The following is a 17793-nucleotide window of genomic DNA, read 5'->3' on the forward strand; positions in this document are numbered from 1 at the left end:
CAAAGTAGCCGGAGAACCGGAGACGTAGAGTCGATTTTTATACATAAAGGTGGTCGGTGAAAGCGCGGTCTATAACAGTGACAGTCAGTTTAGGCGCCTCTCATATCCTTACGTGGGGTTGCTGTCTCTCTTATTGCGAGCGAACACAAGGTCAAAATGTGGTGTGGGCCAATTCCGGTCCTTTCCCCTCCTCATTCGCTTTGCCATTCCATATTTTGCTGGTGCGCGCTGGTAGTCTGAAGCCTGTTTCTTTCTCAATCTTAGTCAAGCCTTTCAACCTCCTCCGTTTTGTTTTTTTCTGCCTCTTCTTCATTCCTTTTTTTTTTCTATTTAAATAGAAGGCTTGTTAGTAATGTTGATCTTGTTCTTGTCGTTGTTGTTGTTCTTCGTCTTCTTCATCTATCTTCCTGTTTATTGTTTACCAGTTGCTTAATTTCTTCTTTTCGGTGTTCCTGTAAGTCTGCTACTGGATAGATAAAAGATTTTGGCCAGAAGAACGTTAACAGAGGGAAGAAATGAATACTTGTGGTGGATCAACTAAACCCGACCGTAAGACTATTGAGAGGAATAGAAGAATTCACATGAAACGCCTCTGCTTCAAGCTTGATGCTCTCATCCCCAAGCACCAGAACGTCTATAGGGTACTCTCTCTCTCTCTCTCTCTCTCTCAGCAAATTAAAGAGCATACATGATACACCATTGTAACAGCCCAAAAAACAAGAAAGATGGATCGAATTAAAAATTGGCTATAACTCGCGTAATTTAATTTCGTTTTAATTAGTTCTTCTTTTGGATTCATCAGAGTTGTATTTGTCATCACCCCCTGTGGAGATCTTCTTCGATGAAGGTTTGAGAACTACTGGGTTTCAAAACTCTTTTTTCTATTACTATTATATTCCGTAACTACTTAATCCTCTTTCAATGTTTTCTCCCCCGGTGAGAAGCCCGGCTGGGGGTGGGGGGTATTATCTTCCACACCAATTCTATTGCAATTACAGCCAATTTTCAGAAATCACAATCCAACTTCTTTTAATGCGACATAAGATATTTAGTAGTTATTAATTGATTAATGCAATGGATGAGTTCCACAAGAGCAATCATGCTTAAATCCATCCGGTATTTTGTGTTTCAGGATGCAACCAATCAAAGAGATCGGTTGGATCGTGCCGCCAGTTATATAATGCAATTACGTGAAAGAATAGAAGAACTGAAAGAAAGGAGGCAATTAGTAATGTGTATAAAAGGAATTAATAGAAATATGAGAGATTCCATGAAAATCGATGATGTGGGATTGCCTGTGCTTGAACTTAGAGACTCGGGTCCTAATCTTGAGGTAGTTTTGATTAGCGGGTTGAATAAAAGCTTCACGTTTTATGAAATAATTTGTGTTCTTGAGGAAGAAGGAGCTGAAGTCGTCAATGCCAGTTTCGCTTGTGTGGGAGATAGGATCTTCCACACAATTCATGCTCAGGTAGTTTTTTGAAGTTTAACAGATAAATAGATATTGAGAGCTAACAAACTAACGAGGTTGTTTTTTGATTGTATCTTGTAATTCAGGTCAAGTGCTCTAGAGTTGGTATCGAAACTTCAACAGTAAGTGAAAGGTTGAAGGAGGTGGTTCATTCCATGAATCCAACATCATTTGCCTCTGGTAGCAGGATGGGAGGAGAGTCGGGAGACATACAAGATGATCAACCAATACGAATTAACTAGCAAGTTTGATGTGATTATGGAGCTAATTAAGTAGCATGGCGATTACAGACTGTACTGAGTTTCTTCCCCGTTAGAAAGTTGTTCAGGAACCGTATCAGTGTCAGTCGTCTGGTCTTTCAGATGATTGTCAACAACTTTAGTAATATAGAATATATACCAAACGGGTCAAAGTCGTCGCCTGGATTAAATGATAAATGAATAAAAACAACATATAATCGATTTCTGATTTCTCCCCTTGCCAACAACTTATGGGAATGTTATTGGATCACGGCAGTGGATTCGCAATTGAATATATTCCAATGTTAAAATTCCTTGGGAGTTCAGCTGACTACCTGGGCTGACCATTTCTAACCCCACTAATTAAATATGCATGCACAATTCGATCATTATCATCCGTGTTTTCCATGCTCAAATACAATTTTATTTGTACAGTGCTACTGAGCCATACACAACCTAAGGCTGCATGTGTTTGGAGTGTGGATAGTGCAGCAAAAGGATAAGTGAAAGCAGTGGAGCCAGGAATTTTCTCTTGGGGGCTATAGTGGTTTTTTTTTTTTTATATTAAGCTAATTATATATTCTTTTAAACTTGTCCTTTTTATACGTACACACCCCCGTGCCAAAACGAAAGGCATCTGCAAGATTACAATAATACCCCTCTGTTCAACTTTTTCCCTCGAATCAGAATTTGAAAATAGGCATATATATATATCCATCGATTGATGGTCGAACAAAACTATCGGTGGGTCATGGGATAAATCAACATGTGAGAGGAGAGAGAAATAAACCAAGGTGTTTCTATCGTACAAAAACAGATAATAGAGTAAATGGTCGGTCATGTTTAATTTTGTCGTAGAAAACAAAAATGATGCATGGGGATTACTTCACTTTGTTCTCTACAGTTGACTTGACCGAATATATTCATGTTATAAATAAATGTGTCTGATGGGAGAAAATCCGTGGAAAAAAAACAAAAGTTTTCAAAAGAGTGTTTTTGATAATGATAGAGAACAATTAATTAGGGTGAACCAGTCTTGAACCAACCCTACCCAATCTGTTACAGGGTAGGGTCTGGTTCCAAGTCTTGGAACTAACTCCCACCCAGGCTGGTTCTAAGGCTTAGGGGTTTATCCTATTCAAACCAACCCAATGGACTAGCCTTGGTGGAACCGATCTTGTCGGAACCTGTCTTGAAATAAACCCCATAATGCTTTTAGAGATGTGAAGATTTGAATCTAAGCATTCATGGTTACAAAAGTCATCATCTCACTTGACCATTGAGTTATTTAAGTGATTTGATTATTTGTTTTCATTTTAATATTTGAATGTATACAATAAATAGTGTAAAAGGTAATATTTACAAAATTTAAATTTAATTTATAAGTTTTTTACCATATAATGATAATCTAAATACTAAGTTATCAAATTTAATTAATATAGATAATATAAATTTTAAACTATATATTTATTTAAAATCAAATTTTTAAAGAATATGCTTTTTTCTATGAAGGGGGAGAATAAAAAAAGTACAAGTGCCACGGATAGACCCTGGAATGTAATTGACCTCAAAACCACCAATAAAAGAACCGACTCTCAAACCAACCTTCAAAAACCTGAAACCAACCCTTATAATATAGGTTCCAGTTTCTGCCATAAAATCAAACCGAATCGGCCATGTTCACCCGTAATAGAGAATAAGATTGAATTACATATAAAATGGAAACAGAAATTGAGGGTAAGTTTACGATGGAGAAAACCTTTGGATCTTAATATAAATTTGCCAAATATATATGGTTCTGCCTTACCTTTTTTTTTCCTTTAATGTTGCATTAAAATTAAACAAGCAGTGTGTGATAGATAAGTATTCACTTGGCATCCTCCTTTTGACACTTGTTAGAGACGTATTGCTTAGTTCAACAAGTACGGAAAAAAATATGTTGCAAATCCCAATTCAAATACGTTACATGTAAGCTAGGCGTTTTTGGTACTGATAAGGGCGAATTTGGCCCTCCAATGATATTGTGACACATGGCACCTAAGAACAAATAGGTGACACCCGAAACTGTTTTGGAAACAACTTGCCTTAGCCAAGTTGATGGTATCCCACCTGGCGGCTTGAGCGCGGCCTGGCACATGCATGGCCTAGTGGCCTGACCCTGGTGCGGCCTGGCACAGGCACGACCTAGCGGCTTGGCCCTGGCGCAAGCTGGCAGCCTAGCACAGGCACGAGTTGGTGACCTGGCACAAGTGCGACCTGGTAACCTAGCCCTGGCGCGAGCTAGCAGCCTGGCACAGGCATGAGCTGGCAGCCTAGCACAAGCACGAGCTAGCAGCCTGGCACAGGCGCGACCTGGCGACCTGGCCCTGGCACGTGCTGGTAGCCTGGCACAGGCATGAGTTGGCACAGGCACGACCTGGCACAGGCAGGACCTGGCACAGGCACGACCTGGCACAAGCACGAGCTGGCAGCCTGGCCCAGGCGCGACTTGGCGGCTTGGCACAGGCACTGACCTGGCGACATGCGAGACGTGCTCATCGACAAATTTGGCATGCATATCCTAACTCTCCCATGATCCTTGGAAGTTGGCCCACATGTCGAACGATCCGGAGGGTGGTCAACGTGCATGGCGGTTACCTCCAGGAATCTTGAACCACTTAGACGACCTCGTAGAAATCTCGGATATTGTGCGTTAAGCCCATGCCAAACAATGCCTATATAAAGGCACCAACCCCAAGGGCAAGGGGAGAGAGCAAATAAGCAAATAAGCATATTCTAACTCTCATACTTCATGATTTTTAGCTCACAATCTACTATGAGAGTACTGACTTAAGCATCGGAGCGACCTCACCGGGTTAGCCACTCCGGGTCCTCTGACATTTGGTTCCTTGTAGGACTTTAAAGAGCAAGGAAGCTCGTCACCTAACTTGCCCAGCTTGGCACCTGGTCAGTTCGGCACCTGCCCGACACCTCACAGGCAGCTCACCACTAGGTAGTTCACCACAAGGTAGCTCACCATAAGGCAGTTCGCCACAAGGTAGCTCACCACAAGGCAGTTCGCCACTAGGTAGCTCGCCACTAGGTAGTTCGCCACCAGGTAGCTCACCACCAAGTAACTCATCAAGGTAGCCCACCACAAGGTAGTTCGCCACTAGGCAATTTGCCACAAGGTAGCTCACCACAAGGCAGTTCGCCACTAGGTAGCTCGCCACTAGGCAGTTCGCCACCAGGTAGCTCACCACCAAGTAACTCATCAAGGTAGCCCGCCACAAGGTAGTTCGCCACCAGGTAGCTCACCACCAAGTAGCTCATCAAGGTAGCCCGCCACAAGGTAATTCGCCACCAAGTAGCTCATCAAGGTAGCCTGCCACAAGGTAGTTTGCCACCAAGTAGCTCATCAAGGTAGTTTGCCACCAGGTAGCTCACCACCAGGTAGTTCGCCACTAGGTAGCTCGCCACCAGACAGCTCGCCACTAGAGAGCTCCACTTCAGGTACAATTATCAGATGTAGAATTAATTGACATGTTTACCGCGTGTTCTTTTTTTTTACTTGGTTTTGTTTTCAATTATATGGAGATATTAATAAAATATGTAATTCTATAAGGAAAATTATAAATATTTTTTAACAAATAAAGCTAGGAGAATAAAGAGTTTTAGTTAGACTTTACCCACCCATGTAGGAGTGATCATTTACAATCTGGTCTAGTTGCAAACATATTTCAAACTTAATATATAAATTTGGGTGTTTTTTATTTTTATTTTCTTATATTTGAATTTGAGTTGAGATATTTAAATTTTGTATTTAATTTCCATCATCAATAAAAATAGGATTAATAGAAAATATTAAAAATGTGCCTAAATTTTTCTATAAATTTTTTGTATTTATTTTTATTTAAAACTTTTTGTTGTTTAATTATAACAAAATGAGTTGATCCGTTTTACCCAAATGTTTGAATTTCTTATGGACCACTTGGATGAAAGAATAGTTGTGTTCATGGGTCATTTGAAAAAACATGGATATTGTTAAAAGTATTGGATTTAGGTCTAATTAATTGATTTTATTGATGAAAAAATACCTTAAATATAGGATTTAATAAGAGAAAATAGCAGTTAATACCTTAAACATAAGGTTTAACGAGAGAGAATTCAATGAAGTGAAAAGTAATAGTTCAAATGACCTTACAATTAGAGAGTGACCAAATTTTAAGATAGAGGTATTTTAGTCAAAAAGAAAATTTCCACATTATCCTACTTTTAATAGTAGTATATATAGTATAATAAAAAACAAAATCCAACTACCATTCATATTTTTGTTCTTACTAATAATTAGGCACATGTGTTGAATGTGAGAAATTTTTCTTCATATTAATTAATTGAATTTTAGGTATGTCATAGTTAAGATAGAAATTGAAAATTAACAAAGGTAACAATATGATTAATAATAAACTTAAATGCTTATAGAAAATAACAATTATTATTATTATTGATGTAACCGTTTTTGGTCACGTACCATTTTTTGGGATGTGTAAAATTTTTTTTTGGCTAAGTACCTCGTGTTTGACCTGGTGGTGACGTGCCTTGGTGATGAGCTACTTGGTGGCGAACTTCCTGGGGGAGAACTGCCTGGTGGCGAACTGCCTGGTGATGCTCCCTGGTGGCGAACTGCCTAGGGGCGAACTGCCTGGTGGCGGACTGCCCGGTGGCGAACTGTCTGGTAGTGCTCCCTGGTGGCAAACTGCCTGATGGCGAACTGCCTGGTGGCGCTGCCTGATGGCGAACTGCCTAGTGACGAACTGCCTGATGGCGAACTGCCTGGTGGCGAACTGCCTGGTGGCGAACTGCCCGGTAGTGCTCCCTGGAGGCGAACTGCCTGATGGCGAACTGCCTGGTGGCGAACTGCCTAGGGGCGAACTTCCTGGTGGCGAACTACCCGACAGTGCTCCCTGGTGGCGAACTGCCTGATGGCGAACTGCCTGGTGGTGAACTGCCTGATGGCGAACTGCCTGGTGGCGCTGCCTGATGGCAAACTGCCTGGTGACGAACCGCCTGATGGCGAACTGCCCGGCAGTGCTCCCTGGTGGCGAACTGCCCGGCAGTGCTCCCTGGTGGCGAACTGCCCGACAGTGCTCCCTGGTGGCGAACTGCCTGGTGGCGAACTGCCTGGTGACGAACTGCCTTATGGCGAACTGCCTAGTGGCGAACTGCCCGGCAGTGCTCCCTGGTGGCGAACTCATCACTTGACTTGCTCCTAGGCGGTCAGCAACTCAGAGGATGGTGGAGCTCCCTGGTGCAGCGCTACCCGACTACCCCCCACGTGAGGTGATTTTCTCTCCTTTGTAGACGGCGGGAGCTGAGGGACCTGCGGGAACTGAATCAGAGGACCCGGGGGCATTTTCCCGGCGGGGACTCTCCGATGCCTAAGTTAGCGTTCTGATTACAGAGGGCTTGGAGAGAAATGAGAGAGCTAGAGAGCGGGGGTTACCATACCCTTTTTCTCCCCCCTGGCTTTGGGGGTCGGAGTCCTTATATAGTGGTGCCCTCGCGGGTTAGGTGGGTGAAAAGCCTTCAAATGGTAAGACGTCATATCCCGTCAGAACCGGGGTACGGTGATGAACTCCTCGAGGTTGTCAGGCTGGCGCTTGTGCCAGGCGGCCAAGTCGGCGCCCGGGCCAGGTTGTCAGGTCGGCGCCTATCAGTCGACGGGTCGGTGTCCGGGCCAGGTTGCCAGGCCGGCGCCTGTGTCTGTCAGCGGGTCGGTGTCCGGGCCAGGTTGCCAGGTTGGCGCCTGTGTCAGTCGGCGGGTCGGTGTCCGGGCCAGTTTGCCAGGTCCGCGCCTGTGTTAGTCGGCGGGTCGGTGTCCGGTCAGGTTGCCAGGTCGGCGCCTGTGTCTGGGTCAGGTCATCAGGTCGGCGCCTGTTTCCGGGCCAGATTGCCAGGTCGGCGCCTGTGTCCGGGCCAGGTTGCCAGGTCGGCGCATGTGGCAGGCTCATCCGGCCAGGTCGCGTAGGTTGCGCCAGGCCAGCCAGACCGGTGCCCGGGGGGGGGACCAACTTGGTAAGTTGTTGCCTGGGGGCTTGACTAGTTGTCACGAGGTGCCACGTGTCGCAATTTCACTGGAGGGCCAAATCTGCCCTCATCAATTATTATTAAATTTGTATTCCATTTCTATCATAAATAAAAATAACTTTTATTTTAACAATTATTTTTATTTAATATGATGAATATATAACATTAGAAATGTTTTTGACAAAATTTTGTACTTTTTCATTTTTAGTGTTTTATCGTTTTTAAATATTTAATATTCAATTATGACATAATGGGTTTCTTTGAAAAGTTGGATCATTAACCCACCATCTAGATAAGAAATAAGCTTTGCTTTTAGATTAGGGCAAACTATAGTCAAAGTGCGCTATATATTTAAAATTAGGCTACAAGTTGGTCCAAAAACCAACAAAACTCTAACAACTGGCTCTACATTTCTAATTATAAAACCCCCATCATGTCAGCAAAGGCTTATATGACTATTGCCAACATGAGACTCTTAATCCATGTTGGACACAACAAAAAGCTTATACCGAAATTGCCCTTAATGTTGGGTGATATGGAAAATAAAAAAGGGTTTTTAGTTTATCTCTCTCTCTCTCTCTCATTCCCACGGTCATCTCTCTTTACTCAATGATTGTGTGATTTAAAAATAAATAAAAATGGTTATTGGTTTCTTTATTTACATTCTTTCTATCAATTTCTCTTATTTTCTCTCTACCTATGGTTTTTCCTCAATCTCTCATTTTCTTTCTCTTCCGCTCCCTCTCTTGTTCTTTTATTTTATTTTTTTATCTTTCTTACACACTTATATGGTATTAATCAAATCATATAAAAGAACATGAGACCAATTTGATATGGTTCAAAAATCATTACATCAATTTAATAAAAATTCACAAGAAACTCTTGGCTATGAATTTTACACCAACTTAATAGAAATTTATAACTTGATCATGGGTAAATGTGTTTAAAGTTATTGTAGGTAGAAGATCGGAATCACTATTTACACCATATATGATGCATTTACTCCAATACAAATGAAATTTGCACAAGTAATTGGAGCAATAAGTATTGACTGCCCCCTTGTGCTATATGAAAGAGATAAATAAATAAATAAATAAATAAACTGAAAGAGATGGTGTGACTCGCTCCAATCTTTATTCAATGTTCAAGACAGTATATAACCATAGCGTGGCTCCAATCCAATCTACAATAATTCTTCCCACCGTAAACACAGAAAATATTCTCAATTAAAATGGTTGTAATCTTAGTGGCTAAGAGATCCAATATGCTATTCATGTAATTTCCAATTATAGGTATATATTTCAATTCTCATTTCCATCCTTGTCCATTATCTCCTCTTACTCTCTTATACATTGCAGTCAGCCAGTCATTCAACTAGTATAGTAAAAAAATAAATTCAACGCCATTTTTGCTTTTGGAATAAGGAATGAGGGGAGGCTTGGCCTTTCTTTCCAATCGCACATAAACATGCTTTATGATTTAATTCACTGGTCGGTGAACGCGGAGATAACAGTGGCCGGAGTCAACTCGGTAAAACTCGGTAAGCGTCTCACGTGCGGTTAATAGTATAATTTTATATATTGAACGGTTGACCAAGAACAACAATGTTTCGTAAACGAGTTGGTTTGGTCCAACCCGTCTTTGAATACGGCATGCCTGACATATCTGTTGCATCATGCAGGCCCCTCCCTCCATACTTGCCATTTCCCAAAGTGAAAGAGAAAGACGGGTCTGCTCAACCACTGTGACCCAAATAGAAGAAAATGTTTGTGTTGTGCGGCTATAAGATTTGTGACTAGCGTCTTGTTTCATTATTTGTGGTCAGCAGATACAGAGTCGCCGGGCTTCAGCAGGCTTCTTCCTTTTCTCCCGCAGTCTGAGACTCTGAGGGGCCGTATGAAACATAACGAATGCTGTGGGCCAGTTCTCACTTCTCTCACTCGCTTTTGAGCTCTTGACCTTTTATAAGTGGCCACTGCCCACTGGCCAGTCCTCACCAGATCTACTCTTCTTATCCTTCTCCTGTTCCTCGTTAAATAAGTGGACTTAGGAAAGTTCATCGTCCCACTCGCTCACCGCCTTACCACTTAATTAATTCAGACCTCGTTCCGTTTCTTCTTCACTTCTTGTTCTTTTGTTCAATACTTCAATTGATGCTTCTGGTGTGAGAGAACTTGGAGGAACAAAAACAGGAAGAGATGAAGCAGCGTCGTCGAAGTGAATCGGCCAAGCTCGATCGGAAGATTATTGAGAGAAATAGAAGAATCCACATGAAGGGTCTCTGTTTCAAACTTGCCTCTCTCATCGCTAAGCACCATAACGCCTCTAAGGTACAATTACTTTCCTCTTGCCTCTTGCCTCTCCGACTGGCTGTACAAAGTATATAAGACTGATAATTTCTTAAACCCGGCCCTTTTGTATTTCTCAGGATGCATCGTCGGAAGGAGACAAATTAGACTTAGATCATGCTATCAGCTATATAAAGCAATTGCGAGAAAGAGTAGAAGAACTCAAGGGAAGGAAGCAATTCACAATGAGCATCAAAGGGATAAACACTGACTTCAGAGACACAATGAAAATCGAGTTTACATTGCCCATACTCGAACTTCGAGACTTGGGTCCCAATCTAGAGGTCCTTCTGGTTAGTGGGTTCGACAAAAATTTCCTATTTTATGAAGTAATTAGTCTTCTTGAGGAAGAAGGAGCTGAAGTCGTGAATGCCAGTTTCTCCTGTATTGGTGATAAGATCTTCCACACAATTCATGCCCAGGTAATTAACTTCTAAATTCGAATTGCTTATCATACTTTTTTTTTTCTGAAGATAGTTAAAGAAATTCAAGCTTAGGACACTTTTGATACTTTCAGGTCACTAGTTCTGGAGTTGGCATGGAGATTTCAAGGGTACGTGAGAGGTTGAAGGATTTGGTTCTTTCAATGTTGTCTACATCTTTTATTAATTAAATCCGACTATAGAAACTGCCTTACATAGCAGCATAAAATAGGGGTGTGATAATCTTGGGCAAGGCGATGGGCAGAAGTAACCGATTGTGATACGGTTGTAATTAGTTGATTTGGGTCCTATATATAGCCCACCCATGAAGCCCGAAAAAAAAAACGAGGATTATTCATCCCATATTACTAGGACAGTTGAACAGGACAAGCAAAGACCTGATCAATTAATCAAATTTATGAACGTTTAGAGAGAGATCTTGTAAACATTTAGGGGCGTTCATCAAACATGTATGATTTTATTTTTCAAAAATATAAACAACTGCAGCTTCAGCAAAATTATATATTATCTATGCTGAATTGATTTGTTTATTTATTGTCTTTTAGTGGATAAAATAGTGATATGATATGATATATCTAGATTCACATCTATCAAAATAGTGTAGACTTTTTTATTGATTTTAAAATATGCAATAAAGGTTCAAATTTTCAATAGGATGGGGTATTTCAGTTTGGCCACTTTCAGGGGTAGGCATGCCTAAAGCCGACCCCTGAAACAATTTTGAAAAAAAAAAGACTAAAAAATTATAAAGTACTGAAACACCAGAAATTTGCATCCCAAGCCTAGGCCAATTACTATATTCCAAGCCTGGCCTGTAATATATCTACATAACGTGGGTATTATACAAAGGCCCAAAGGGTCGAGTCCAAGGCAGTGCAAAATACTAATTCGGGCCAATCTGAGATGCACCCCTAGTTGTAGGCCCAAAAGCTCGCCCCAGATTCATGTACAGCCAGAGCCAGACTATGCCCCCCTGTATATTACGGCCTATTTCATTATTACCCCTTGTTTCAGTCACACCATGGTGGGACTCAATTTGCACCGTACATGTATATATATATATTTACTTTTTTCAAATTGAGCCTAAAAATAAACAAATAAACAATTCAATTCTGCCAATTCAGTGTTTATCAAATGACCCCTAAAACTTATCAGCTGATCTGAAATGGTTAAACATGCCTCCAAACAGGAAGCTTGGACTAAGTTTTTAGAAATGCATTCTGAAAATGTGAAGTTTCGCAAAGAAAATAAACAATAGTGTCATCATAATGTTATCCTAGCTGATCCCAAGGGTTATTTGCACATTCCACAAAAATATAGGACCATTTAAACCTTCAACTCTTTCATATTTTTGTAGTTATAGCTTGATTTCTTTCACCTTTGCACTCCAAGCTCATATATGTCCAAACAACACTTAAACAGATTTCCCTGAAAAAATATTGAATGGAAATATTCAATATACATTTTAAATGTAAGTGACTAAATGCATGCATGATCTATTAACCATTTGAAAAATAAATAAATATAACTATATTTTTTTTTGGGGGTTACAAACATAACTGTATTAAACTATTATAAAAATATACAATGCAAAACCTTATATTTTGTATGTATTTTGTGTTTGTACTCTTTTCAAACTGACCCGTGACGTTGACACTTGATACAATATTTTTGAAGATCTATTTCACTTTTTCAACACCTGTATTATTCATGCACTACATTTTTATTCGTCTTGGTGCAGGTCGTAAAAGTTATTTTTAATTTTGTGATGTCAAAATTATACTTTACAACTTTGCACATGTACATAGCACAAGTCAGTATTTTAGTTTTATAAAAGTCCAAGAATTAACCTTTGAAAATTATGCTATTTTTAGTGAGTTCGGATTTCTTGCACACACAAATTCTGCCCATATTTATGATATTTACACATGGAGAACATCTCATCCTCTGCATAGTATTATGCAAGGGGAGATGTTTTCAATTCATAGGGGTAGTGTGTTATGAGTAGAGGTGGGCAGGAGATCCGAGTCGTTTTTACTACAGTTTAACTATATATATTGGGAGATATTCTAAATGTAGTACTGTAGTGAGACATGAATTGGTGTGGGTAGGACTCAAAGCAGGATATGTATAATGAACTGGCCCTGCCAGAGTGCCAGGGAAAGCTTGTGGTTATGCGAGTTTGATCTAACGCCTCCTTTATTTTAGGGACAGAAATGACTACTACCAAATGGTACAGTTTAACTATTGTCCGAACCTTGAGTTCTAAGTTAAAGCCTTACACTTTTCCTTTCCTTCTCTTAGGCATGTATACTTTTTTTTGACAGGTCTTAAGCATGTATACTTTTGTCTCTCTTTTGATGGGGTTGGGAGAAATAACCTGGGGCTTGTAGATTTACATCTCATTGACATTGTAATAAGTTTACTAAGATTATGTCTAATTTATGCTGCTTACGTCAAGTTTGGCCCCAGACCATGTTGTCAAGGCTAAATTTGAAAAGAGTACTAATACAAATATGTAGAGTGCAAAATTTTGTATTTTGTATGTATTTTCACTATAAATACTTGTATTTGTACTCTTTCCAAGCTGAGTTTAATTGTTCAATTCAACCACAATTCATGGGTGGAATAAGGAGGATTAAACACAAGATTGAAAAGGCTGTATAAGACCACCGGCTTATGAAAGACCATAAACCCAGTTGGTCCAATTTAAATCAAATTGGACCACTTCAGTCCAGCCCAAGATGGTAAGCCAAGTCCTTAAAAATCTCATTAAGAACCGAGAAAAGAAAATAGTATACATAAGGGCCCCATGTCCAAATGGGGACTTAGGGCCTGGATGCACCACAAATCCACAATCCAATCTCTCTCTCTCTCCACCAACATTCCGTGTCATTTCCATCTCCTCAAACCTTCAGAGGCTCAACTATTGCCTCTTGAGATCCACTTGCTTGAAGTTTGTATAAATTATTGTAAAAATAAAGGGAAAAGAATGTATTATTTATCTATACTATATAAAGTAGATACTTAGTTTGGTTCAATACAAATTATAAAAGTTAAATTCAAACATCTTATATTATATAAAATAGATGTGGGTCATTAAAGCTAAATCCAAATGCCATATGTTATACATGCTTAATAATTTTACACATGCATGCCTAGCAAGTGTTCTTACACACTATTGAGTCTTTTTTTTTTGGAATCAAAAGGTATCCATTCATTTACAAGATATTTTGCAAACCACTTTGACATATATAGTTACTCAAATTCTTTGAAATGGGTGACTTTGATGGCCGATGCTATTTTGTCAAATTCTTGACTTTGTTTGGGAAGAATGTAAATACAAAAAGGTGTCCAATGCAAAAACAAAAAGGTGTTCAATGCAAATACAAGGTTTAAAAGTACCATATATAAAATGCTCCACTGGAACATTTTTATATTTGCACTCTTTCTAAACTGAACGTCTGAACCTAGACTCAACAGCTTTCCCTCAACTTCTTTCCTTTTTCTATCAAAACAAAACTTTGTATATTTGCATTCTTTCCAAACGATCCCTCTGTAATTCTCTACCAAGTTCTTGCCCTCATGGCCTGGGCTCAAGAGATTGTATGGGACTTGTTGAGATCTCATGTTTTTCACATACTTTACAATTCTTAGCCTCATGGAATATAAACCACCCAACCAAAGAATCAGAGCTTCCTGAAAGTAAAACCTTTAATAAGTAAGAACACAACATCCAGCCACATATTAGGCATATTTTCTGTATATGTATATATATTAAATTCAAAGAGAGATATTTCCAATGTAACAGATTGGATGTATGTACTTTCAGAGCATTTACAAAGTTTTTGCATTTTTGGAGATCTTGTTTCCCAATAGGATGGTTTCATTCAATGAATGGTTCTGATTGATCATATGGAATGCACTTCAATGGTGCCATGGTGTTTACATTGGAGACCAAAATGCAACCAGATGGGCCGGAGACGAAATCATTCACTGGGCTGGCATGTTACTATGATGATAGGCTGCCCAGCCCACACTACGTGATTTTGTCTCGGGCAGGCCAGTTGACTCAACTAAAATGTATACGTTAAACGGTTAAAGTTCTATATGTTAAGTTGATCGTGTAGACCAATGAAGTGATAGACTGCGACTGGGGCCGCCTACTATTAATGAATAAATGATATGCTCTCTTTTCTTGAGATTTTACTTCCAAATCTAATTAAATATCCAAATTAATAAAAGACCATTTAGTAGCAATTAATTAGGAAAAATGCTAAATGTTTTTATAAAGTTTTAAATAAATATCATTTAGGGGACCAGATCTGCTCCTCACAACTGGCGCCTCACACGCACATCCTACTATGCATTGGGAACATCTCCCGTACTTATCAGTAAATATTCACAGGAGATGTTCCCAATGCACAATTCATGTGCATGTGAGGCACCCATTTGTGAGGAGCAGATTCCGTCACCATTTAGGGAGCGCTTTCCTCCTCACACCACTTGTAGTCATGCATTGGTAACATCTCTCTATTTGTATATTTTAATTCATCAAAGATGTTTTTTAATGTATCACTCTAGTGTTGTGAGGTGGGGATGTGAGGACCAATTTTGTGAGAAGGAAATCTGAATTCTCAGTTAGGTCAATAAACAAAACCTATGCGAGAGGTTGTCATCTCGGTTTCCCTCTCAAGGTTTTATTGAGTCTTCATCCTCCGGTGATCCCCTCTCTTTACTCCTCCAGGAGTTGGAAGACTCCCCACACCTCTGTTTCTATCTCTTTGCTTTCCATTTATATTGAGTTGTGTTGTATATTTAGAGTTAGGACGCCAACAAAATATGTTTAATACATCATCTTACACCACACATCTCATACATGGCGGGTCTCACTTTTATTGCAGGAAATCCAACTCCGTATGTCATTTGATTACAAGGATCATTTTGTCCTGCTTGCACATTCAAATTGTTCTCAATCTTGCATGGACCATGGGTGCACTATGCAGTATGCTTTATTGCTTGGTCGTGTTACTTGGCGTGTTCTCTTATAGTCTCAACAGAGTTTAGATTATGATATTTGGATGGAGGTGGTATCTTTTTTGCAGGCTAATCACCATTGATGTTGGTCAATAATGGCAAAGGCAATTACCATCGTTTTCTCAGTAGGTGTTTGGCATCAATTCCATTTCTTTATAAAATAACATTACATCAGCGTTACATCAAAAATCCATTTTTTGGAAAAAATGTCTACTGTTTGGTTAGTCATTTTTTCAAAAAACATTTTTCTAAATCATGTCTTAAAAACCAAAAAAGGTATGATCTTTTGGTATTTTCCCATTTTTTCTATTTTTACTAATAATAGTGGCATTGAAAAAACGCCCATGTAATGGCAATAGCAATGGTACCAAATAAAAACCCTAAGAAAACATTTTCCCAAAAAACATCATATTTATACAAGATGTTTGATTCTATGGGCATTTATTCAATAAACATTGTCACATAGGCTTCACTTCATCAGTTCCTCTTTTTTGTTATCCTGTATGCATTGATAATGGAAAAAGTGGACTTCAGTTTTTATGTACGTCTACCATTTGAGAAAGTTATTTTTTAAAACTTCTACAAACAGTTAAACATTTTTTCACTATTACATTAATATGAAGACTAATGGTGCCTAGTGGTGCTTAATTGTTATAAACAGTTGTAATTATTACCTTTCTCAATTTTACACACAAATAAAATATAAACGTGGAATAAAAAAATGTAAACGAAACCAAACACATACACAAATCATTTGTAAAAAAATACCTATGAAACATTGATTACAAGCACCACTTCATCAAATGTCAAACCAAATAAGTGTTTCGACCGTTATTTTGGAAAAGGGGCAACGGTGTCAAACAGCCCCATGGTTGTTAGGTAATCATGGTGGCATTTCATGCGCTGTAATTTGAATTTCATTTGGGTGGTTGTCTTGGATTAGATAAGGTATTAATTACATTTTTCTTCCCGTTTTATCGTTGTACATATAATTCCAATGGCCGTTATGGGATTTTGTTGACTATCATTAAAGTCATATGTGGGTTGGTCGGTTGCTGTTTCCATTGTAGACCCAACTATTTAGGTCACTGCTATTGGGCAATGCGCATACACGTAACAGAAATTTAATTATAACTAACTATAAATCTATAATAACTACTTATCAGAATCATTTTTATTATCAAAAATATCAGAAGCATCTAAATCCCCACCCTTCTTTCTTTGCCTGTCAAGGCGAAAATATTCTACTATGGAGCACGGGGAGAGATTAGGGGTGATCAAGAAAAACTGAAGAATCGAAAATTTTGATTAATCGAATCGAGCGATATATATATATATATATAATATATAATATATTATTTATTATTTATTATATAATATTTTATATGTATTTTTTATTATATTTATATATTTATTTATAATATATTATAAAAATAAAAAACCAATAAACTGAACTGACAATGAATCGACCGGCTTCAATTCAATTTTGATTATCGATTTTTTAAACATCGGTATTTATATTGATGCCATGTGACATCTTAATGTAATCAATGGCATGTATACGTCACATGGTAGCATAATATTAGACCTGTTCATGGGCCGGGCAGGGTTGGGCTCGGCCTGGGCTTTTACTCATCATTAATGGAAATATGCTAGGCCCAAGCCCGAGCCCGGCCCGACCAATGGGCCTATAACTTGGGTCCGAGCCCGGCCCTGATAAAAAGCCCGAAGCCCGAGCCCGAAGTCCGACCTAATAAAAAAAATTATAATTTTCCCTATTCAAATTAGAATTAAAAATTCATATGGTTTTTTTTCCTATTTAAATGAACAATGGGCCTACAAAATGGTTTTTTTTCCTTTCTTTTACGTTTTAAAACACAGTTTTACATTCTTAAATCAAAAAAATTATTCAAATGGACATAATCACATAACCCATTTTAAGTCTAATTTTAGGTCGGGCCAAGCCGGGCTATTTTGACAAAACCCAAGCCTGATTTGAATTTATTGCGGGCCGGGCTTTTTGGCCCGAATTTAAACCCGCGGGCCTATAAACATGTTCAAGCCTGTTCGACGGCCGGGTCAGTCTATCGGGCCACCCGGCCCATGAACATATCTATAGCATATATAAATTACCCATACATTTGAATGTAGTCATTGACAAATATATATATATATATATAACACATATC

General features: G+C 39.1%; 2 protein-coding genes across 4 annotated transcripts; both read left to right on the forward strand.

The window, feature by feature from the left end:
- The first annotated feature begins 232 nt into the window (after nt 1-232).
- On the forward strand, nt 233-1958 carry LOC104593221 (transcription factor bHLH162-like). Of its 3 annotated transcripts, XR_016083765.1 has the most exons (5): nt 233-641; nt 803-847; nt 1133-1471; nt 1558-1775; nt 1814-1958. XR_016083765.1 is itself a non-coding variant. In XM_010252983.3 (4 exons), the coding sequence occupies exons 1-4, from the start codon at nt 516-518 to the stop codon at nt 1711-1713; spliced, it is 666 nt and encodes a 221-aa protein (XP_010251285.1). In that variant the 5' UTR covers nt 234-515; the 3' UTR covers nt 1714-1958. The 3 variants fall into 3 exon arrangements, 2 of the variants coding, with proteins under 2 accessions (XP_010251285.1, XP_010251286.1); XM_010252983.3 differs by having other exon boundaries at nt 234-641; nt 1558-1958; XM_010252984.3 differs by lacking the exon at nt 803-847 and having other exon boundaries at nt 250-641; nt 1558-1958.
- A 7813-nt stretch (nt 1959-9771) lies between these two features.
- On the forward strand, nt 9772-13334 carry LOC104593222 (transcription factor bHLH162-like). Its single transcript, XM_010252985.3, has 3 exons — nt 9772-10106; nt 10205-10546; nt 10642-13334. The coding sequence occupies exons 1-3, from the start codon at nt 9975-9977 to the stop codon at nt 10735-10737; spliced, it is 570 nt and encodes a 189-aa protein (XP_010251287.1). The 5' UTR covers nt 9772-9974; the 3' UTR covers nt 10738-13334.
- Nucleotides 13335-17793: the final 4459 nt, after the last annotated feature.

The sequence above is a fragment of the Nelumbo nucifera genome, chromosome 3 (genome assembly GCF_055504915.1).
Source record: "Nelumbo nucifera cultivar China Antique chromosome 3, China Antique-T2T, whole genome shotgun sequence".
In the NCBI taxonomy this organism is placed as follows: domain Eukaryota; kingdom Viridiplantae; phylum Streptophyta; class Magnoliopsida; order Proteales; family Nelumbonaceae; genus Nelumbo; species Nelumbo nucifera.

What these genes read in the sequence shown, in the direction of transcription:
- LOC104593221 (XM_010252983.3), top strand. Translation starts at nt 516, where the DNA reads ATGAATACTTGTGGTGGATCAACTAAACCCGACCGTAAGACTATTGAG. An exon ending in GGAGATCTTCTTCGATGAAG is followed by an intron (nt 848 to 1,132) that starts GTTTGAGAACTA and finishes TTTGTGTTTCAG; the next exon opens with GATGCAACCAATCAAAGAGA. An exon ending in TCCACACAATTCATGCTCAG is followed by an intron (nt 1,472 to 1,557) that starts GTAGTTTTTTGA and finishes CTTGTAATTCAG; the next exon opens with GTCAAGTGCTCTAGAGTTGG.
- LOC104593222 (XM_010252985.3), top strand. Translation starts at nt 9,975, where the DNA reads ATGAAGCAGCGTCGTCGAAGTGAATCGGCCAAGCTCGATCGGAAGATT. An exon ending in AGCACCATAACGCCTCTAAG is followed by an intron (nt 10,107 to 10,204) that starts GTACAATTACTT and finishes TGTATTTCTCAG; the next exon opens with GATGCATCGTCGGAAGGAGA. An exon ending in TCCACACAATTCATGCCCAG is followed by an intron (nt 10,547 to 10,641) that starts GTAATTAACTTC and finishes TGATACTTTCAG; the next exon opens with GTCACTAGTTCTGGAGTTGG.